The sequence below is a fragment of the Pituophis catenifer genome, unplaced genomic scaffold, assembly GCF_029215685.1.
Source record: "Pituophis catenifer annectens isolate HBS135680 unplaced genomic scaffold, rPitCat1.0.hap2 SCAF_8, whole genome shotgun sequence".
Lineage (NCBI taxonomy): Eukaryota > Metazoa > Chordata > Lepidosauria > Squamata > Colubridae > Pituophis > Pituophis catenifer.
The window spans coordinates 12,975,525-12,999,406 of record NW_027256888.1 but is presented as its reverse complement, the minus strand read 5'-3'; the positions used below and the strand labels follow the sequence as shown (position 1 = coordinate 12,999,406).

At 39.4% G+C, this 23,882-nt stretch overlaps 1 protein-coding gene across 1 annotated transcript in view; it reads left to right on the top strand.

Annotated features, from left to right (window-relative positions):
• The window catches only part of DLC1 (DLC1 Rho GTPase activating protein), a 318,521-nt gene that overhangs the window by 253,547 nt on the left and 41,092 nt on the right, over positions 1–23,882 (top strand). Inside the window, exons 5-6 of the mRNA XM_070949102.1 lie at positions 13,737–13,808; positions 21,090–21,171. Of these exons, the coding sequence (XP_070805203.1) occupies positions 13,737–13,808; positions 21,090–21,171 (154 nt within the window). The remainder of the gene's footprint in view (positions 1–13,736; positions 13,809–21,089; positions 21,172–23,882) is intronic.

Genomic DNA, 23,882 nt, shown 5'->3' with positions numbered 1-23,882 from the left:
CCGCAGGGGCAGCATCAGCTTTTTCGATCAGGAGGTGCCATTTTGTGCAATCAAACGCAGCATCCAGGTCTTAACTGGGTATTTTTCACGTCTGTGTTTATTGTACAGTAGTAGCCAAAATTTTTGAAACCTTTTGGGAAAAGTGTATTTTTGACGTTTGGTGGCTAATAACACCACTTTTTTTTTTTCAAGATAATCATATCCCACTGCTGGAATGGCCTGGGAATAGCCCAGACCTTAACCCAATTGAAAATCTATGGAGCCGACTGAAGAAACTTGTTAGTCAGAAGCGACCCAGCAATAAAACCCAGTTAATAGAAGTAATCATTCAATCTTGGTTTCATATTATAACAGAATGTGCAGAACTAAAAGACTTGGTTCACTCCATGGGAAGACGTTGTAAGGCCGTAATTCGTGCTAAAGGTTACCCTACGAAGTATTAACTGATATAGTAATAATTTTTGTATATCTCGTTTTTTTTTATGGTGATCGTTTATGTATATCTCATTTTTTCTACGTGTCTCACTTTTCTTCTTTATACTGTAACTGCTATTCTAATAGCAAATCCTTAATAAAAGCTATTGCATTACATTCTTGATTAAATTATCTTTCCATTGATATATAATTTTATGGTACTACTCCAAAATTATTAGCTAGTTTTAGAAAATACACTTTTCCCAAAAGGTTTTCACAATTTTGGACACTACTATATCTTGCCATCTTTGCTTTGGCTTCCCATGTGAGCGTTTGCGCTAGATAATTACACACAGTGAGATACAAAAGTGCTGGCTTTGCTCAGAAAAGTTTCCTAATCCTTTCTTGGGTAACCATGGAAAGAAGCTTTTTATTAATCTGTTTTCTTTCTGTAATAGTACAATTTACAATCACCTTGGTCATCAAGCAACAAATCATCAAAATAGGCTATTCTGTCAGCCCGCAACATGCCAGCCTAAATTTTTCTGTAAACATTCAAGTGATCTCTTAAGCATACCTCGGAGCAGGGGTGAAATCCAGCAGATTCTGACAGGTTCTGGAGAACCGGTAGCGGAAATTTTGAGTAGTTCAGAGAACCGGTAAATACCACCTCTGGCTGGCCCCAGAGTAGGATGGAAATGGAGATTTTGTAATATCCTGCCCTCAGGAGTGGGGAAGGAATGGGGATTTTGCAGTTTCCTTCCCCTGGAGTGGGGTGGGAATGGAGATTTTGCAGTATCCTTCCCCTGCCACGGCCACCTAGCCACACCACGCCCACCTAGCCATGCCCACAGAACTGGTAGTAAAAAAAAAATGGATTTCACCACTCCCTCGGAGATTGTGCGGTGTTTTGCTAGCATGCCTAGAAAAACTTTCATACCCAGTCAACTGTTTGCAAGTTGTGGCAGCTCTGCATTATATATTTATATATACACACACAAACAATATTTCCTGAGCATTCATGATTTGCTAGATATTTTAAAGCTTAGAATTCATGAATTGAGTGTTCGGTTTGGCCCAATTAATCTCATCAAGTTAAACCATTCCAGTCATGTTTCTTACCTTTTTTTTTTTTTTGTGCTCCGTGACTAAAATAAATCTCTGCAGTGAAGAATGTCGACCTGACTTTGTTTATTTTTGATTCTATGGCTGATAAATATCAAGGAATGTGAAGGCTGCTCTTTTTTCCAGCAGGAAGAACGGTAGATTAGTAGGATGGGTTATGCTGTTTAAGCCAAGTTTACACATATAATTTTTGATGTGTTTTCTCTCATCCTCTGGGAAATTTAATCTTTCCAGCAATAATGGAATAAGATAATGTGTGCCTTTAGAAGTAGAATTATTAACTGTAGTGTACCATGGCAGAGGAATGTTTTATATAAGGTCCTTCTGGAAGAGTGTATATGTGTATGTTTATTGGGGTTATGCATTCAGAGGGGAGAGAGAGAGATGAGGCAAAAAGTATGCTGCTGGTTTTTTGGTAGATGTGGGGTTTAGAGGGCTTGCAGTCTGAGAATTGGCATGTTAAGCAGGTTGCAGATCATAAATAGGTGGGACTAGTGGTGGAAATCAATTTTTTTTATTACTGGTTCTGTGGGTGTGGCTTGGGCGTGGCAGGGGAAGGGTACTGCAAATTCTCCATTCCCATCCCACTCCAGAGGAAGGATACTGCAAAATCCCCATTCTCACCCCACACCAGGGGAAGGATACTGCAAAATCCCCATTCCCACCTCACTCCAGGGGAAGGAGCCGGTCCTTTGATATTCCTGGGCCGGATTTAAACACCCCTGTTATAGAATAACTATCCTAGAATTATATAGAATGGTTATCATGCATGTATAAATGAATTCTTTTGATGGTGTGCCATCAAGTCAGTATTCACTGTTAGTGATCATAGAGATAGATTTTTTTTCCATGGTATTGTATCCCTAATATGGACTTTTAGGTCTTCTAACAGAGTACATATTGCCACTGTAACTGAGCGAATGCATCTTCTCTTTCCTTCCACCTTTTCCAAAATTAAGAGTCTTCTCCAGAGAGCTGATATGTCACAGTAATAATTTGAGCCCGGTCATTTGTAACTTGATTGGGAACACTGGATTGATTGATTGATTGATTGATTTAATTATTGGTCCAGGTAGGAGCGAGAGAGGCTGAAGTATAATTTACAGTCTTTAAATTCTTGAGGATGTAATCCAAAAATTCTGGAGCTCCAGGTTAAGAAAGCCTAGTTTATAAAATTATTCTCATACCTATGAAGCAAAAAATATCTAGAGAAGTCCTTAAATCAAAGTATTATAATTTTTTATTGTTTGTCTGGTCTCTGAGGGCCTGACTCTCCTGAGAAATTTACCCTGTAACAGAAGGAATGATTCTGCCTAACATTTTGCAAGTTATGTACTGTCTCCTTCTCTTAACTTGCTGACTGAGAATCTGACAGCCTGCCATATATCTTAGTCATCAACACATCTACTTGATTTCAACGAAAGTAGCTGTGATGACAGTATGTTGTTTTGGTCTTATAATAAATGCAACATTTGAATCCTTGGGACTTGGCCAAATAAATTCTTTTATGAAGTGTCATGAATGCTGTCTATGAAATTTGGTCAATATGATTTTCACTTAAGTCTGCTAATGTTTGTTGAATGGTGGATATGATCCTAGTTGCTGCTTGGTTAACCTTTGTGTATTCAGGGGCATTTAGGAAGGGAAACTACTATTTATACAACTTAATAGAGACTAGATTATTATTTTTTTAGTAATCAAGATAGGCAGGTACAAATACGATTATTAACTCCTCTAAATGTACCATTGGCCTGTAACATTTTTGATGGTTGCAATGTCACAGAGTCAAAGTCATAACTAATATATTTACCAGTATGGAGAATGTAAACTTTGTTCCTGATCTATTTTTTTTTTCTAATAAGTTTGAGGGACAATTGGTTTTCCAATTCAATTTTTAGTAGGAGCGAAGAGCCAAGTTTTGTTTAAAAATATGTTTGAATTCACATTGCTGTGTTTATGTTGGGACAACAACAGAATACAATCAAAGAGCCTTGATAGTACAGTGGTTTAATGCACCCTGTTATTAACACAGCTGCCTGCAATTTCTGCTGGTTCGAATCTCTCCAAGGCTCAAGGTTGACTCAGCCTTCCATCCTTTCTAAGGTAGGTGAAATGACCCAGTTGTGGGGGCAGTAAGCTGACTTTATAAAATATACAAAAAGGATGAAGGCTATTGCTTAACGCATTGTAAGCCGCCCTGAGTCTCCAGAGAAGGGCAGCATATAAATCAAATTTAAAAAAAAATTAAAAAAAATCATTATATTCCCAGAATTGCTCAATCCTCTGGATTTAGTTGTTCTCATTTTAGCTCCTGTTCCTTGATTTCTTAGAAGATAAGTTTCTTCTTCTGGTTCCTTATTCCAGGCTTCTGACACTTTTAAAATATTGACAAAATTCAAGACAAAGAGGGAGAAATGGAGGCTGTTGTTCTGCGGATAATTTGGACAATTGCCACAGTTCTTTACTATTGAGCTAACTAGCTGTCACCGAGGCAGATTAATATTCAAAGCATTTTAGAGATGTCAGTTTGCTATACTCTTTCAATCCATGCAGTGTTTATGTATGTTTGCCCATCAGATAGTTGGAATTGCTTTTCAGAACCTTCCATATTCAGCTTCTTGTTCTGGCATCCAGATTTTTCCAAGGGTTTTTTTTATTATTATTTCAACTTCTGATCTCATTGTGATATCCCCGCCCATCTTGGATTTTTCACTTGTTCTAACCACAGTCCTACAAAAGGAATCTTGCTTTCTTAATGACTCTACTCATTCTTCCTTCAAACTTTTTGTTCTCAAGTTGGTTCCATCAAATAACAGTAAAAGTTCGTTCTCAAAAATCAGATATGCTAAGGAAGTTCATGATTCTTGTGTGAGTTCTTCTCCAGAATTAATTGTTTATAGCCCATAGGTTAACTGGGGCTGGATGAATGGCATAGTACAAAAAGTGCATTCTGACTTCATGATGACACGATTGACGTACAATGCAGTTGATTTTTGTGGCAACTTCGCGACTAGTTGAGGTACCTATATTATTTAACTGTTGACTTCATGTAATTCTACAACTTGCTCTAAATGGTATGATGTAATATGTATTTGTTGTTGTTACTTGTGAAGTCGTGTCTGACCCATCGCGACCCCATGGGCAACCTTCCTCCAGGCCTTCCTGTCCTCTACCATCCTCTGGAGTCCATTTAAGCTCACGTGGACTGCTTCAGTGACTCCATCCAGCCACTTCGTTCTCTGTCATCCCCTTCTTCTTTTGCCCTCAATCGTTCCCAGCATTAGGCTCTTCTCCAGTGAGTCCTTCCTTCTCATTAGGTGGCCATAGTATTTGAATTTCATAGTCAGGATCTGGCCTTCTAAAGAGCAGTCAGGGTTGATCTCCTCTAGGACTGACCGGTTGGATCGCCTTGCAGTCCAAGGGACTTGCAGGAATCTTCTCCAGCACCACAGTTCAAAGGCCTCAATTCTTTGGCGCTCAGCCTTCCTTATGGTCCAACTTTCATAATATGTATAATTCCATGCAATGTGTTAGCTGCTCTGTAATGATTGTTCTGAGGTTGGCTTTCAGATGTGATGGTGATTGCATGACTCAGTCATGTCAAACAGTGCTTGAATAATTGCTTTCTCTGTAGAATTCTGTAAACAATTACTAGCCTGCAATTGACATATTAAGAGCAAGATAGGACAGAATAACTAGGAAAATGATTACACACTTTAGACTGGATTGTGAAGAAGGGTGTACAGGAAGTCTTCAACTTACAACCACAATCGGGATCAGAATTTTTTCATTGTTAAATTTTTATAGCAAGATGACAGATGCTTGTTAGCAGAACTTTTTTCATCAGCAGATTTTCACGGAAGTATGATTCTTTATGCTGAAAGCTTTCTTTGCTTTAAGCTAGCTTTAACCCTAGCTTCTATTCATTTGTAGCTTACAAAATGCTAATTTCTATTGTTTTCTCTCTTCCCATTACATCAGTGTTTCCCAAACTTTTGACATATGTGTACCCCTTCTATAATTTTCGTAACGCTGAGTACCCCTCATAAAAATAATAATAATCAATAATTATAATAAATAATCAAAATCAGTGGAACTTACTAAAGCACAATAACAGGCGCCCGGAACTAACTATTAAAGAAGTAAGTTGTCTCTGTAATGAAGTGCAGTATATTCATGCCGTGTCACGCCTCACAAGACTGTCTAACCGTTAGATAACACTGCAATTCTCTGGCGTTTAAACAGCTCCGCGGCTCAATGTCAACTGTTAATGTTCCTGCAGTTTAAAAATGGCCGAACCCGAGCTGCGCGAAGGATGCACAGAAGTTCCTGCCATAATGAGTTGCGATACGATGTACGATGGCCCCAGTTCCTGTGTAAAAACTGCGATACGCGCCTATTTCTTTCCTTGTTCTGTGGGCGCAGCTAAGCACGGTGCAGTGGATATTCCCACGTGATCCCCACCAAACTCCAGTGCAACGCGTACCCCCACCAAACTCTTCCCGTACCCCTGGGGGTACGCGTACTACACTTTGGGAAACACTGCATTACATGATTATATCATTTAGAGATGCTCTCGTTATTTTTGGCAACGTTCTTTACGTTGTTATTTTTTGCTATTGAAGCTTGCTTTCTAGAAAGTGTATTTTATTCCTGGAAACGCCTGTGCTCTGCATTATAGGGAAAAAATGTGTCTAATGATGTTTTGGCAAGATAGAATGGAAAAGAAGTTGATATTTAATGCATCAATGGATTAACCTGACTTAACCATTGAATTATGCAAAGTTTACGCAGAATCTCAGTCAACATCACAGTTGGCCAGAGTGAATAAAACAGCAAATGTCCATTCAGGATTTCGCAGAAATAGATATTCTGAAGCATATAAGTGAGGGAATATTGGGGCATTCAAACAAATGAAGATGGCTGTGATTAAACCCCCACTCTTTTTATCTGTCAGGCATTACTGTAAGGGGGTTGGATTGTATAGGGTCATGTCCTCGAGTTACATCCTTGAGTTACCACTCAACTGAGCCCAAAATTTATGAAATGTATGTTAAGTGAATTTTGCCCCATTTTATGACCTTGCTTGCCACAATTGTTAAGTGAATCACTGCGGGTGTTAAATTAGTAATACGGTTGTTAAGTGAATCCGGCTTTTCCATTGACTTTGCTTGTCAGAAGGTCGCGAAAGGCGATCACATGACCCCGAGACACTGCAGCCGTCATAAATATGAGTCAGCTTCCAAGAGTCTGAATGACCATGGGGATGCTACAAGAGTCATAAGTGTGAAAAACGGTCATAAGTCACTTTTTTCAACACCGGTGTAGCTTTGAGCGGTCACTAAATTAACTGTTGTAAATCGAGGACTACCTCTAATCTTGATTATTTTTTAAAAAAATATTTATTTATTTTTACTCTCTGCAGATGCCCTTGGAATCAAATACTAAGAATCATATGGTCCCTTAAGGACAAACCAGTTTTATCACCAGGTTTTTTTTGTGTGTGTATATCTCAATCCATTTCACCTGATATGTTTATTGATTTCATTTGACTGGAGATTGCAGGTCTTAACTTGAAAGTTGCTTAAATCACATAGTTATATCCCAAGGATGTGCGAATCACTTAAAGTGTTCCTGCAGTTTATTTTATATTTTTGGAAATTATTTAGGGAAGTTTCCCTTAAAAATGGTATTATTTTCAACTTCATAGAGGAGCTAAAATTTAAATAATATTCCTTAGGTTTCAACATTTATATATTTGCCTGCTGTGTATTTTTAGTTTATGAATATTTTGCAGGCTGCTGTCATAATTGTTCATATATGTTAGTATTGTCTGACATAACTTAACTGCATAAAGATCTGAAACAGATTCACATTTCTGACTCCGTTTAAATAGTGACAAAAATAATCAACACAGTATCTGGAGTAGGGTGATCGCTTGAATTGAATGAATGAATGAAATGCACAATATTTTCTTGCGCTCTTGAGTTTGCAGTCTAGCAACCAGGCTCAGTGTAATGTTAAACACATTTACACTGCAGTACATGAGCATTTTTTAAAAAAAATCAAATAACATCGGCTCAGAGGACTAATGTTTATGGATACTGCAGATGTGAAGGAAGAATGCAGCGCAGTCATAAGAGATCTCTTTGGGAAAGATATCCCTGTCCTTTCCCAATGAATCAGATCCCATCAAAGGAGATTTTTTCCTGAGGACTGAAGCAGAGGAAGCCTTTACATAATCCTCTAGGCCTCTGGTTATCACACACCCAGCTCATAATATTGCTTCTTTTAAAATCTGAATTTTAAATACAAGATAAAGCCACATTCGATTGTTCAGAAATACATCTGATCTCTGCTCGGGTTGTTCAGTCACAGCCTAAGGGTGGAAATAGACAGCCAGATAGGTACCTGAACTATTTCTTTGTCTTTTTTATCTATAAAGGGGAAGGAAATAGCAACCAGCACAGAAATAGGCTGAAAAAAACCTTGGTCTTCCTTCTCTTTACACCATTGCTCTCTGTTGCTATTGAGCGGATTTTCTGTAGGCCAGTAATAATTAGTTATAATAAAATATACAAAAGTATGAAGGCTATTGCTTAACGCATTGTAAGCCGCCCTGAGTCTCCGGAGAAGGGCGGCATATATAAATAAATAAATAAATAAATAAATAAATAAATAAATAAATAAATAAATAAATAAATAAATAAAATTAGTAATAATTATAATTGTAATTATATTATTATATTATTATAATTATATATTATAATTATATTAGTAATAATTAGAATCAGGATGCGGTGGCTCAGTGGCTAAGACCTGAGGTTGTTGATTGAAAGTCCGGCAGTTCAGCGGTTCGAATCCCTAGTGCCGCGTAACGGAGCGAGCTCCCGTGACTTGCCCCAGCTTCTGCCAACCTAGCAGTTCGAAAGCACGTAAAAAATGCAAGTAGAAAAATGGGGACCACCTTTGGTGGGAAGGTAACAGCGTTCCATGCGCCTTTGGCGTTTAGTCATGCCGGCCATATGACCACGGAGATGTCTTCGGACAGCGCTGGTCCTTCGGCTTTGAGCACTTCCCCCTAGAGTTGGGAACGACTAACACATATGTGCAAGGGGAACCTTTACCTTTTAATAAGAGTGGAAAAGCAAAGACATTATGGTTTAGGATTTTCTTTAATTACCTGGGTTTTTCTATTATCAGGAGTGGGGAACGATGGCCCCTTTATGACTTGTGGACTTCCAACTCCTGCAGGATTTCTGAGCCAGCCCACCCCCTGTTCTATATGGTTCTTAATGTGTGAATAATTGAATTTTATATGACAGTTAAACCATGCATTAGATGCATTTAATTAGCCTGTTCAAGTCAAGCTTGGTTCCAAATACACGCCTTTGTAAAATTGGAGTGTCTTTCTCTCCTTCACTCTCTACTACAATGTTTATAAAGGACTTTGGGGGTTGAGTGACAGATTCCTTGTTAATTTGCAATGAATCAGTGTATTTATGGTTTCCTCTTGGCTAAAACATTAAAAACGTTCTCCCCATCAAATAAGTTGAATAAGTAAAAAGGGGGGGAAGGGGAATGCTTGCAGAGAAACCATTGAATGAAATGAATTAGGGATTTGATGCATGATAGATCTTTCCTGTTGAGTGTTTCCCTACATTCATAAATACCTTGTTCCTTAATGCTTAGCATATGTCTGCAGAGCTCCTATACCAGTGATGACAAACCTTTTTGCCGACACATGCCAAAAGTGGAAGGAGCGCGGGGGGGGGTGCGTGCATGCGTGCCCATATCCATAATACAATGCCCCCCACATGTCCCGACCTCCTGCACTGCCCCAACCCCTGTGCATGCACGTACGACACCCCCTCCATGCATGCACGCACATCTCCCCCCACCCCCCATTTTGGGCCTAACATGCCGCCCTGAAGCTTCTGAAGGCCGGAAACAGCCTGTTTCCAGACTTCTGGTAGGCCTGTTTTTCACCCTCTCCAGGCTCCGGAAGCTTTCATGGAGCCTGGGGAGGGCGAAAACAGCCTCCCCCAGCCCTCCGGAGGCTGGAAATGGCTCATTTCCAGACTTCCTGAAGGCCCGTTTTTCACCCTCCCAGAGCCTCCACGCGAGCCCTGTACTTACCTGGCATCCAAAATGGGCCATGTGGAGACTCCTTGGAGGGGAGGGGCGGCGCGGCATAGGCGGGGTCAGCCAAAAATCAGCTGGCTGGCACACTCATGTGCAGTGGGGGGTGACCTAGGGCAACGGCTCGCGTCCCTGCAGAGATGGCTCCGCATGCTACCTGTGGCACGCGTGCCATAGGTTCACCATCACGGTCCTATTCATTGTTAAATTGGTGCACCTCAAGATAGTAGCATGAAATTTAGCAGTTTCTACTAAGTTTGATGTCTATGTACCGCTCACGTGGAAGAGAACAAGGTGCTTTGCTAAGTTGATTCTGCAATATTCTGAAATAGAATGATTGCAAAGTATGTGTATGAAGGAGATACTACACACACAAATATATATAGCTAGCATAAAATGTAACAGAATGAATGAAACCTAATACTGCAGCTCGCCTGATGTGTAAGTTCTAAGCCAAGAATAGCCAACCTCCTTGTCTTGTGGGAACATCTGACTGTCTTATCTCAGAAAGCTAAAGGTCAGATAATACCTGAGTTGTACCTGGATAGGTGACTAATAAGAACTCTTAGGATAGCCTGGCAAGTAGGAAAGCAATTCTCAAATAATGCAATGACAAACCACTTTTGTACTGTTGTGAAGAAAACTAATAAGGCCTTCATTAAATTACCTCAAGTCAAGCCTGCTCAAAGACCCTGATGTTTGGGAAATTAAAAAAAGGATATTGGAAAAGAAGATGACCAAAGACTTGGTGTCTAAATATTATCACTGATGACACAATCAGACCCTTGTAAGAGCTCAAAAAAAGCAGATATTGATAGGAGAAATGATGTCGATCAGGTCCAGGTGAGAATGAATGAATGACAGAACAACAAAACACTGCTGTGACTAACATTTCTGAAATTGCCTTATGCGGCGTAATTGCAATTTTTAAAAAACGTGAGGGAAATCACATCATTGGATTGAAGTAATCTAATTTTAGGTTCTATTTAGTTGGGCCAAACTATGTTATAATAATAATTTTAATTAGCAATTTTATGATGTTTGTGTATCTATATTTTCCTTGACTGTACACCAATAAATAAATAAATAAATAAATGAATGAATGAATGAATGAATGAATGAATGAATGAATGAATGAATGAATGAATGAATGCTTTCAAAACGGTTGTTTTCTGAGGTTTTCTATCCTAGCCTTTAAAAAGATTAGATATGGGCAAGGCTGAATAAACAGTAAAAATTGACTGTTGGCCACAATTATTCGATCAGCTAAAATCTTGATGGCAGGAAAAAAAATTTTTTTTGAACTGTCATTAAGGAGAAGAAAAGCCTTGAATGGAATGGTAACATTCTGCTGAGGAATTCTTTTAACTACCCATTGGCTTGCTTGACTGCTCATTGGATTAATCCCGTCACCAAATTCTTTCTGGGACATGAAAAATCTTGATTCAATTCTTTGGCCTCGGGTGCCCAGTTTGTCCTCAGATATGCAAATAGTATGAAGAAAAGGCAGTAAAGGAGCAAGAATGGAGCAATTATACAAGTTGGTCTTCTAGAACAACAAATAAGCAGTCAGAAGCCTTCTAAGGATCCAGGATTATCCTTAAGGGTTGGAATTCCTGCAATTGTCTTTTTTTTTTAGCCTAGGTTGAGTCTGATGGCAAAGTTATGCTTAAGGATGGACACCTATATCGTCAATAATCAACTTCATATCATGCCACACAGCTTTTTGAAGGCTAATTAGAAGATCTAATCTTCAAATTAAGCTGAGCTCAGTGGTGAAATCCAAATTTTTTTACTACCGGTTCTGTGGGCGTGATGTGTCTTAGTGTGCGTGGCAGGGGAAGGATACTGCAAAATCCCCATTCCTTCCCCATTCTGGGGCCAGCCAGAGGTGGTATTTCCCGGTTCTCCGAACTACTCAAAATTTCTGCTACCGGTTCTCCGAACTACTCAAAATTTCTGCTACCGGTTCTCCGAACTACTCAAAATTTCTGCCACTGGTTCTCCGAACTACTCAAAATTTCCTCTACCGGTTCTCCAGAACCTGTCAGAACCTGCTGGATTTCACCCCTGGCTCAGCTTCTCATGACTTCATAGACAAGTCCATATGATAAGAATAGAAAATCTATTTGTCATCGCCTTCTTCGGTCAATGCATATGTTCCTTAGGTTGAAAATAAATGTACATTTTCATTTTAGCTTGGAAATGTGAGGCTGTAGAAAGAGCTTTTAAATCTCTTCGAGTAATACATTTTTTTTTTTTTTTAGTTTTCCTGCCAACCTCAATCTGTTTTCTGGGATCAGTACCCAAATAATTTAGCAATGTTGGCACACTTGATAAGAAAATCAAAGGTTTTTACATGTTCCCTTTCTCCTGGCCCCTTGTATCAAGCAGTATTCTGAACAAGGGAAAGCACAGTTGAAGCAAATAAGCTGGATGTAGATGGAATAATTCTTAAACGTTGTGGTGTTGCATAACTCTCTTTTTACTGTTAACCCGAAGAGTAAACAGATTCTTGATTGAATGTAACACAATGCCTTAGTTGTTCTAAGGATCAGAGTCGATTAGTGTTATTTACATGCTATAAAAAGTGGGTGATACCTTTATTAGATGCAGTATTTCAGTTTGCAAGTAGATTATTGTGTATCAAAGAAACGTCATTTACTAAGTAAAAGGAATTTATTTATAAGACATTACTTGTGAAAAGCACAGAGAGACATTTGTTGAGCTTTGCATTTAAAAGAAAGCAATTTGTCTCGGGCATTTCCATGGAAGATTTCTTCTTGTTTATAACACCTTTTTTTTTTTTAAAGACAGTTCCAAGGCAGATACTACTTGCTTTCTTCTTGGTGCTTCTCAGATGCTTTTTTTTCTTCCATTTTGGATGTTTTTTATAGTCTGTTTTATTGTTTTGAGTAACTACTCTGTTCCGTTGAGTTTTTTTGTACTTTATACATTATGCACTTTTCCTATGTGTTTTAATAGCCTTTGTTCTGATTTTCACTCTGTTCAGAGAATGACCTGTTAGTGGGTAAATTAAAGTATATATAACAATTACAGGTAATCCTTAATTTGCAACCACAATGGAGTCCAAATATTCCATTGCTAAGCAAGGTAATTGTTAAGTGAGTTTTTCCCCATTTTATGACCTTTCTTGCCACAGATAAATGAATCATTGCAGTTGTAAAGTTACTAACACGGTTGTTTAGTGAATCCGACTTCCCCATTTATTTTGTCCAAAGTTCACAAAAGGTGATTACATGACTCAGGGGCACTGCAACAATCATAAATACAGGCCAGTTGCCGAGCTTCCGTATTTTGATCATGTGACCATGGAAATGCTGTGATAGTCGTAACTGTGAAAATGATCACAAGTCATTTTTTTAGCTCCGTTGTAACTTCAAACAGTCACTAAATGAATGGTTGTAAATCAAGGACAACCTGTAAAATGAGATGATTGTGCTTGAGAAGTTTCCTTTACCACATCTGTACCAGCACCACGTGTATAAATTGCTCCTCACTGGATTGTAGATATTTAATATAAAGAACGTTGCAAAGTTTGATTTAATTTTTCTTGGTCACCGAGTAGTAGAATTACATCATTCTATAAAGCTGTGAAAGCAGAAGGGTTAAAATAATTACACTTGGACAATGAGTTGTATTTCAGTTCAAACCATTATGCTGTATAGGAACCCTGGTGGCACGATGGTTAGAATGAAGTATTGGGAGCTAACTCTGCCCACAGCCAGGAGTTCGATCCTGACCGTCTCAAGGTTGACTCAACCTTTCATCCTTCTGAGGTCGGTAAAATGAGGACCCAGATTGTTGGGGGGCAATATGCTGACAATGCAAATCTCTCAGAGAGTGTTTAAAGTACTTTGGAGCGGTATATAAATCTAAGTGCTATAGCTATTGTTACATGTGCACATTTTCTACATGTAATGTTTTAATATATATATATATATATATATATATATATATATATATATATATATATATATATATAAAGTTTGCTTTCGTAGTTACCAATTTGGAATATTTTTTTTCTTTTTCAGAGATTGAAGCGAAAGAAGCGTGCGATTGGCTGCAAGCAGCAGGATTCCCCCAGTATGTTCAGCTTTATGAGGGTAGGTAACAATGCAATTCATAGTTCTATAATGATAATCCTAATAATGGTATGATTGTATCATCATTACTACTTTACATAGAATAGATCATAATTGTAGACAGGTTAGAAAGTCATGGTATCAGTGTTAACTTCCATCTACGATCTCTGTGTATTCGACAAAATTAACATCCTGTTGTGTTAGATGACAGACTTCAGTTCTGCTGATAAGGTAATCAGATTTTGGAATTATTTTGGAACAATACAGTGCTATCTTATATTGGAACAATACAGTGCTTTCCCGGATCTGCGCACCTTCCGCCACGCTCTAAAGACCTTATTATTTCACCAGGCGGGCCTGGCCTAATTTTCTCCCTCTTTTATAAAAGATTTTTAATTTTTTAATATTTTTTAGTATTTTATATATTCAAATTTTAAAATTGGCTTTAAATAGTTTGGGGTTTTAATTTGTCTGGGCCAAAACTATTTAATTTGATTTTAATTCTACTTTTAAATTTTGTATGTATATGTTTTATTGTTTGGCTGTGCACTGCCCTGAGTCCTTCGGGAGTAGGGCGGTATAGAAATTAAATTAAATTAAATAAAAAATAAATAAATATCTTAATTCATGTTGTTCTTTTGTCCTAAGTAAGGACTTTTTACAACCCCACAACTTACCAAGATTATGCTGCCAAAAGTTAGTAGCAAAATGACAACAACACTAGATAGATTAGACCATGAAATCAGTTCTACAGGATCTTTCCAACTACTGTTGAGGTTGGCTTATACAGAATCTTCAGTGACTGGTTTTGCGGTACTTCTTATTCCATATAGAACAGTGATGGCTAACCTTTTTGCTGTCGCGTACCAAAAGCGGGGGGAGTGCGGGGGGGTCACACGCACGCTTGCCCACATCCATAATTCAATGCACCCCACCACCCCCACACATGCGCATGCGACCCTCTGCACGACCCCCGCTTTTGGCACGCGATGGCACAGTGGGCCCTGTTGCTAGGTGAGACATTAAGTGCAGTTTGTCCCATTTTACAACCTTCCTTACCACAGTTGTTACATGAATCACTGCAGTTGTTAAAGTTAGTTAGTTGTTAAAGTTAGCAACACGGTTGTTAAGTGAATCTAGCTTCCCCATTGACACTGCTTATCACAAGGTCACCAGATAGGGTCACATGACACCCCTCCCCCCAAGACACTGCAACAGTCATAAATATGAACCAGTTGCCAAAGATCTGAATTTTGATCACGTAATGATGGGGATACTGCAACAATTGTAAGTGTGAAAAATGATCATAGGTTTTTTCCCCAATGGCGTTGTAAGTTTGAACAGTCACTAAATGAACTGTTGTAAGTGGAGAACTACCTGTACTTACCTATTCTAAATATTAAAAAGAGGTGGTGCACCAAAAAAAACAGGTTTGAGAATTTTCACTTCTTCTCCATTTGAGTTACATCATAGTCAAAAGTGGGAAGCTGCTGGTTTAACAACCGGTTTAGTGAGCGTGCACTTCACGTGCACGCTTTGTGTCACGGGTGAAATGCTCCCAGTTCAGACCGGATCACCCGATCCGGTAGCAATGGAGGTGAGTGATTCGGAGAACCAGTAGCAAAAATCCCTGCCCCCACCCTCCATGCCCAGCTGAGCCATGCAATCATCAGAGGCTTTTTTTTTTTACTTTTAAAAGTATTTTTTCTACAACCTCTTCGGCCGAAAAAATACTTTTAAAAGTAAAAAAAAAGCCTCTGATGATCGCGCGGCTCAGCTGGGATCATCAAAGGCTTTTAAAAGAAAAAAACCCTTTTTTTCTTTTAAATGCCTCTGACGATCCAAGCTGAGTTGCCTGATCGTCAGAGGCATTTAAAAGAAAAAAAGTCTCTGCCGATCAGGCAACTCAGCTGGGATCGTCAGAGCCTTTTGAAAGCATTTTGTTACAACCTCTTCACCAAAGAGGTTGTTGAAAAAATGGTTTTAAAAGTAAAAAAAAAAAAAATGGCCACGCCCACCCAGTCACATTACCCCCCCATCAAGCCACGACCACAGAACCTGTAGTAACAAATTTTAGATTTCACCCCTGCTTTGCATGCATGCGTGCCTAAGGCGCTTGCACGCAGCACTGAAAATGGTGTATTTAGAAGCTCAGCAACAGTAAGTAGAACAGTGAGGGGGGGAAATCAGCTGTGCTGCATGATTGAGATGAGCTACAAAGCAGGAAATAAAGGATAGGATAGAGCGGGGAGTGGGTGGGCGGGCCAACTGATCGTCGGTGCTATTGTTTCGCCCGAATCGGCTGAATTCCACCTCTGATCACGGTTCTTGAGTGGCCAGTTCATTTTTTAAAAAATAACTGTGATTTCTCATTGGAAAAAAAAATCTACCCTTATTCTAAGGCAAGCATTGGATTCAGAACCGGGAATCCCAGAAGCTGTAAAACAAGGATTAGAGGCCAATAAAAGGCTTAAGTCCTTCTCTTTCCCAATAATTAACCATACAAAACTGCTGATGCCCTTTAAATAAGAATGAGAAGGTCATATATTTACATTCAAGTGGCTATAGGGTAGTTTTTCCTTGAAGCTTTCTGGAGTGGGAATTTTCTGCAGGAGGAAAAGCTGGTTTAAGAGTTATTGTGCAGATACAAAAAGAACGGGGGGAAAATTGGGAAGGCAGAGACTGAAGCTGTGCGTTGAGCTTCCAGTCCTGTCACAATTCTATTCTATGCTGGTTAACTTTTTTTATATGTAACCAGGGTGGATTTGATTTAAATCAAGTTGATTTAAATCACAATTTAAATCATGGTTTAAATCACTAGTAAAAAGGCTTGATTTAAATCAACTCGATTTAAATCATAATTTTTAAAGAGCATCTGTCATCTCTGCTTCTCCTTTGACCTACTCTTGACTCACCGATAGTCCCAGTGTTGCAGAATATACAGCCTCATGCTACATAACTGAGCTCCACTTCATGCTGAATAATCTAAATTATTTATGTATCTTAAATAGAAAACTATCTTACGATAGATTTTTACTCCAAAAGTTTTTTATTAAAATAAATTCGATAAAAATCAAAAAAATCTGATTTAAATAAAAAAACTGATTTTTTTTTTTTGATTTTTTAAAAAAAATCATTGATTTTTATCCACCCTGTATGTAACGGACATCTTTTTGAAATTAATTTCCTAGTTTCATTCTGGATCATCTTGCAACCTGCACCTTAAAACATTTCTAAGCTTTAAGCCTGAAAATAAAGTAATAGATAATTTGTATTTGCTTGCATCCCTATATACTCAACTCTTTTGTTATGAGTAACTGATCCTGACTGTTGTAATGCTTCTTGGTGTTAAAAGTTCTTTAAACGTTGCAACTTCTAGATATTTATGTATTGACCTGTTAATCCTGTTAAAAGCCTGAATATAAAAATGGAGAGGTGGGTTTCTATTGAGAATTTACAGCTAGGATGTTCAGGGTGAGTTATACTTGCCAGACCATGCAAGATTTAACGAGATAAAATATTTTAAAATTGTGCTAGCGTTGGGTTAACGTCAGTGTGACTCAGAAAGCTTTTTCGTTGTCTTTTGCTCCCTAAAAATCTACAGCCGAGATCAGAAGTTTTCTTGTAGTTGGAAGGAAACTTCCATTCACAGCTGTTTGGTTAACTGAATAGAGATGCTTCATTATTTACTGTTGGACAACTTAGCACAGCTAAGCGGAGTGTTCTTAAGAAATGATTGATTTAAGGCTTTAACTCACAGCTGCATTGGCAATTGTAGAGAATAATGGCACTCACAGAGACAACACTTGGCAGATCTTTTGTTTATCTATTTAAGAACTGAGTTTCCACCTATTATATTCTTTAGATTTGGGCCAGAGACCAAACCAAGGAGGTTCTATTTTAGAAAATTAAAGTAATAATAACTTTAATATAAAATATCTCTGCAGGATAGCTCTAGCTATTGTCTACCTCTCTTTTTTTTTTTCCCAACGTTCTATATTTGGCTTTGATTTCGTTCCTCTTGCCAAAATGTCTAGGAAGTTTTCCTTCGAAACAAGCATAAACCTTTTGCTGTTTTTCATAATTTCGGCAAATAAGATTCTTCCTACGATGCCATGTTAGAAGCCAAGTTGCTGCCACAGCCATCGATACTGCGGAGCAGAATGTAAGGCGATTTAGAACTCCAAATATTTTTAGTCAATATGGCAATTGTTTGCCAAAATGTTGAGGAGAATGTGTAGTTCCCACTCATCTGAAGGATACCAAAATAAGGAAACTTAATTTTTCGTGTGCCGAGATAGAATGCTAAGATAGGAAAACCAAGATAGGAGCCGTGTTGGCTCAGTGGTTAGAATGCAGTATTGTAGGCTAATTCTGCCAACTGCCAGCAGTTCGATTCTCACCAGCTCAAGGTTGACTCAGCCTTCTATCCTTCCGAAGTCGGTAAAATGAGGACCCAGCTTGTTGGGGGAAATATGTAGAGAGGGATATAAAGCACTGAAGCAGTATATAAGTCTTGGGGCTATTGTTAAAGAAAAGGCATGACAATAGTAACGTCAAAGTAGCCTTGGTAGCACAGTGGTCTAAGGCACCCTGTTATTAAGCTGGTTATTAAGACCAGCTGCCTGCAATTACTGCAGGTTCGAATCTCGCCAAGGCTCAAGGCGAGCCTTCCATCCTTTCTAAGGTAGGTAAATTGAGGACCCAGTTGTGGGGGCAATAAGCTGACTTTGTATAAATATATAAAAGGATGAAGGCTATTGCTGAGCACATTGTAAGCCGCCCTGAGTCTCCGGAGAAGGGCGGCCTATAAATCAAATTAAAATAAAATAAAATAAAATAAAAGTAGCTCATGAATTTTCAAAAGGAAGGGCAGCAAACCAGGACATTCACTAAGCTTTTGACATTGGGCCCATGTTCCATCTGGCTTCGATAAAATGCAGATTGTGCAGTAATCCAAAAGACTTGTCGTGTGGCGACAATAAATGACACGTTTTGCGAAAGAATGTGCTAGAATTCACGAAGGAGCATAGACGCTAGTAACAAGGGAAACCAGGTTCGGTTTTATTTTGCTTTTTTGTTGTCTCTTCCTCCCGTAATTGTGTCGGTTGAACTTAACTGGTGAAGTTGCTAAGGGAGAACTTCGCCAACTGCCTCAAGCTCCTGGAGGAAAGCTAGAGAAGCTGTGCGATGATACCAATACACATCTGTAATCTATGATTTAGAGCTGTTGTCAGTTCTGTAGAATACAGGATCAAGGGCCATCTGCCACTCAGCGATCTGCAGATGGTGGAAAATCCTACTCCCCTCTATTTACCACTGCAGGTTACTGGTAAATTTCCAAGCTTCTTTTCAGATTGTCACTGTTGTTGCTTCATTCTTGCTCTCTCCCAAGTGTTTACCTAAGACAGGTTTGCACAACTGACAAAGCAAATGCAGCTCGTCCTTCATGCATGGTGGTCAAGCAGGTGTTTGTGCAATCCAGGCAGGCAACACAAAGAATAGACTTAACTAAACCCATTTGGAATTACCACACACAGCCTAGTAAGACTGCCTTTTGCTTGATGGGTCACAAGAGCACAACATCCACCACCTCAGGAGAGAACATAAAGCTTATAGCAGTTGATCCTTTTTCATTCAGGACATTACTATTGGTCTATAGGTAGTCCTCGGCTTACAACAGTTCATTTAGTGACCATTCAAAGTTACAACGGCACTGAAAAAAAGTGATTTACAACCATTTTTCACACTTGTGACCGTTTATTTATTTATTTATTTATTTTTAATTTTGATTTATATGCCGCCCTTCTTCGGAGACTCAGGGCGGCTTACAATGTGTTAAGCAATAGCCTTCATCCTTTTGTATATTTATACAAAGTCAGCTTATTGCCCCCACAACTGGGTCCTCAATTTACCTACCTTAGAAAGGATGGAAGGCTGAGTCAACCTTGAGACTGGCGAGATTCGAACCTGCAGTAATTGCAGGCAGCTGGTCTTAATAACAGGGTGCTTTAGACCACTGTACTACCAAGGCTCTTGCCTTGGTTCGATTTATATGCCGCCCTTCTCTGGAGACTCAGGGCGGCTTACAATGCGTTAAGCAATAGCCTTCATACTTTTGTATATACCTGCTTAGTAGGGCTTTCGGCCCCCCCTAAGCGGTGTTCTTTTTTTTATATACAAAGTCAGCTTATTGCCCCCACAATCCGGGTCCTCATTTTACCTACCTCGGAAGGATGGAAGGCTGAGTCAACCTTGAGCCTGGTGAGATTTGAACTCGCAGTAATTGCAGGCAGCTGGCAGCTAAGTGCTATTTAACAGCGCTTTAGTCCGCTGGTCCACCAAGGCTCCTTGGTGCAGCATCCCCATGGTTTACAGCTCAAGAACTGGTTCGTAGTTATGACGGTTGCAGTGCCCCAGGGTCATGTGATTATCTTTGGCAACCTTCTGACAAGCAACGTCAGTGGAGGAAGCCAGAGTTACTTAACAACCGTGTTACTAATTTAACAACGGCTGAGATTCACCTAACAAACATGGCGAGAAAAGATGCCAAATGGGGCACAACTCAACAAATTTCTCACTTAGCTGCACAAATTCTTGGCTCAATTGTGGTCATAAGTCGAGGACAACTGTATTTAACATATTTATTTGTCTCTTGCCTTGTTTTTTAAAATTCGTGCTTTGTTGCTTTTCGGTGTTGCTGGAAGTGCAAATCCGCTATCTAAACGGTGTACATACCAGTGATGAGATTCAGCCGGTTCGAGGCGGTTTGAGCGAACCGGTAGTTGTGACCTGCGGGTGGGCCTGTCTACCTGCCCTGGCGCTATGCCGTCCTATTTAGCATAGTTTTTAAGCCGCATGCAAGCACGCGCACAGGCAAAGCACATGCGCAGAAGGCCTCACACATACACGGAAGGCGCTCAAGCGCTTACATTTTCAGTTCTGGGGCGAACCGGTTGTTAATTCATGTGCCGCCCACCTCCGGTACATACAGATCCCAGGAAGGTTTCTTCATAATGTTAATATTTGTTTTAAGGTCCAACTTGGTTTTTCACAGCTCACGCTATTTTGCCTTTGGCTTCCTACAATATACCTTCCCTTCCCCGCTGGCTTTTCCTTCCTGTAACGCATGGAGATTGTTCATTTCCCCCTTAAAGCTTCTGCACGTTTCACCCAAGAGGGTAGAAATGTTTATTGACACAGTTGGTTACTTGCATCTTGGAGAGAGATGGTTTCTTTGAAAGAAGTTATCTATGAGGAGAACATTTTTTTCTGATTGCTCATCCATCTTGATCTTTGCAGATCTTATCTTTCCCATTGACATCACTGCCGTGAAGAGGGAACATGATTTTCTGGACAGAGATGCCATTGAAGCCTTGTGCAGGTACGTAAAAAAGGCTGCTATAGGAACTTCTTGGAGGTAGGAACACAAGGTGGGGTGTTTCATTTCGTTTTGTTTTTGCCATGGTTGTTAAGTGAATTATGTGGATGTTACGCTAATCTAGCTTCTCCCATTGACTTGTTGGAAGGCTTTTTCTGATCATTTGAAGAACAGTATACTGAATTAAAGAGACGTAGTGGCTCAGTGGTTAAGACACTGAGCTTATCGATCGAAAGGTCGGCACTTCAGCGGTTCGAATCCCTAGTGCCGCATAACGGGGCGAGCTCCTATTACTTGTCCCAGCTTCTGCCAACCTAGCCGTTCGAAAGCAGGTAAAAAATGCAAGTAGGAAAATAGGGACCACCTTTGGTGGGAAGGTAACAGCGTTCCGTGCACCTTTGGCATTTAGTCATGCCTGCCATATGACCACAGAGACGTCTTCGGACAGCGCTGGCTCTTCGGCTTTGAAACGGAGATGACACCCCCTAGAGTTGGGAACGACTAGCACATATGTGCGAGGGGAACCTTTACCTTTACCTATACTGAATTGATGTGCTATAGTAAAGGAAGGTCAGTAATGGTGAACACATGACTCCAGGACGATGCAAATAATAAATACATGCCCGTTGGCAAGTGCTCAAATTTTGATCATGTGGCTACAGGGACACCATGCCGGTCACAGGTGCGAGTATTTTTCAGCTCTGTCGTAACTTCGAATTGCCATTCCATAAATGGTCATAAGTCCATCATGTAAATTTGGAATGGAGTAATAATTTGACATCAGCTGGCAATTCCGCATTATTTATTCTAGATATTTCAGAAGCGTAATGTTCATGACGCTTAACTTTATCTTCTGTGTTTGGGTTTAATCTTAAAAGCATCTAATTTGGTAGCTTTCGTCTCGTTTTAAATTCCAGAGGTACACATGTGAAGAAAACAGTGAAGGAAGGTTGTCACAAGTCTTTTTGTGAAAGGGATAAAATTAAACAAGCTGTTTGCAGCAGGATCACATTTAAGAGCCTTGGTAGTACAGTGGTCTAAGGCACCCTGTTATTAAGCTGGTTATTAAGACCAGCTGCCTGCAATTACTGCAGGTTGGAATCTCGCCAAGGCTCAAGGTTGACTCAGCCTTCCGTCCTTTCTAAGGTAGGTAAATTGAGGACCCAGTTGTGGGGGCAATAAGCTGACTTTGTATAAATATACAAAAGTATGAAGGCTATTGCTTAGTGCATTGTAAGCCGCCCTGAGTCTCCGGAGAAGGGCGGCATATAAATCAAATTAAAAAAAAAAAAAGTGGTTTTGTGCATTTTAATTTTGGTTGACTTAGATCTGGCACATCCAGATTGCTCTCTAGTCTAATATAACACTGACCTAACTCTGCTATCACATTCAATCTGCTGAGCAGATAAAGCTGTTTAAAATAGCATTGCTTTGAATGCATTGCTTAAATAAGCTTTGAGATAAATTTAAGCTAATCTTTTAACTTTGTGGATTGTACACCAGCCGCTCCAAAGTACAATGCACATGTATACGTGTCCATAATACATTTCAGTTATTCTCTACGCACATTTTATTATACATGACCACTCTCCATGTTACTTCAGTCATGAAGGCTTAGCATGTGAATTTCTTTTCTCCAAACTCTTGAATCCGAAACAATTCTAAATAGGTGCAAATTTCTGTAGCTATAGAAAGCATTCATGATTTTTTAAAAAAATCTGTTATGTGATCTGAAGTATGGAGAAATAAAAACAAGAACAAGAAAAGTTCTAAGTTAGATGTAGACTAAGGTAAAGGTAAAGGTCCCCCTCGCACATATGTGCTAGTCGTTCCCGAATCTAGGGGGCGGAGCTCATCTCTGTTTCAAAGCCGAAGAGCCAGCGCTGTCCGAAGACGTCTCCGTGGTCATATGACCGGCATGACTAAACACCAAAGGCGCACGGAACGTTGTTACCTTCCCACCAAAGGTGGTTCCTATTTTTCTACTTGCATTTCTTATGTGCTTTCGAACTGCTAGGTTGGCAGAAGCTGAGAGAAGTAACGGGAGCTCACCCCATTACATGGCACTAGGGATTCGAACCGCTGAAGTGCCAACCTTTCGATCAACAAGCTCAGCGTCTTAGCCACTGAGCCACCACATCCCTAGTTGTAGACTATACTTCATAATTAAATATGTATAGTAAGCCAGCCCTCTAAAAAGCTGAGATTTATGCATCTGTAAGGAAAATAAAAATCTCTTAGGTGAGATTTGGTATGTGCATATAACACCTATCTGCCAATATGCTACCAGGAGAATTTATTTTGGATTAAATGTATATTACTAGAATATTATATGTGTATATCCTTGTTCTTTTCCTCTTTGGAGATGAAGACGTTCGATAACCAATATTATGTGACATATTTGAAGAAATCCCTGTATCTCTTGTTCTTTCCTTTTTCCTCCAATTTTCAGTTCCCCCAACTGATTGTAATACCCAGAATTCAAAACTTAATATTTTATTAAATGAATGTTTTATTAAATATATAGCCATGATTGAAAACTAATACTTCATTGCCTAGAAAATGGTTATCCGCCTAAACCTTAGTTAAATTTTCACCTTCTTATTGAAGTTACACGGCTTTGTGTCCTGGAAAAAGAAAACAAAGATGTTTTACCCTTCAGGGCAAGAACAAAATCCATAAATACAGATGTGATTTTTTGCATGCTCTTGTTG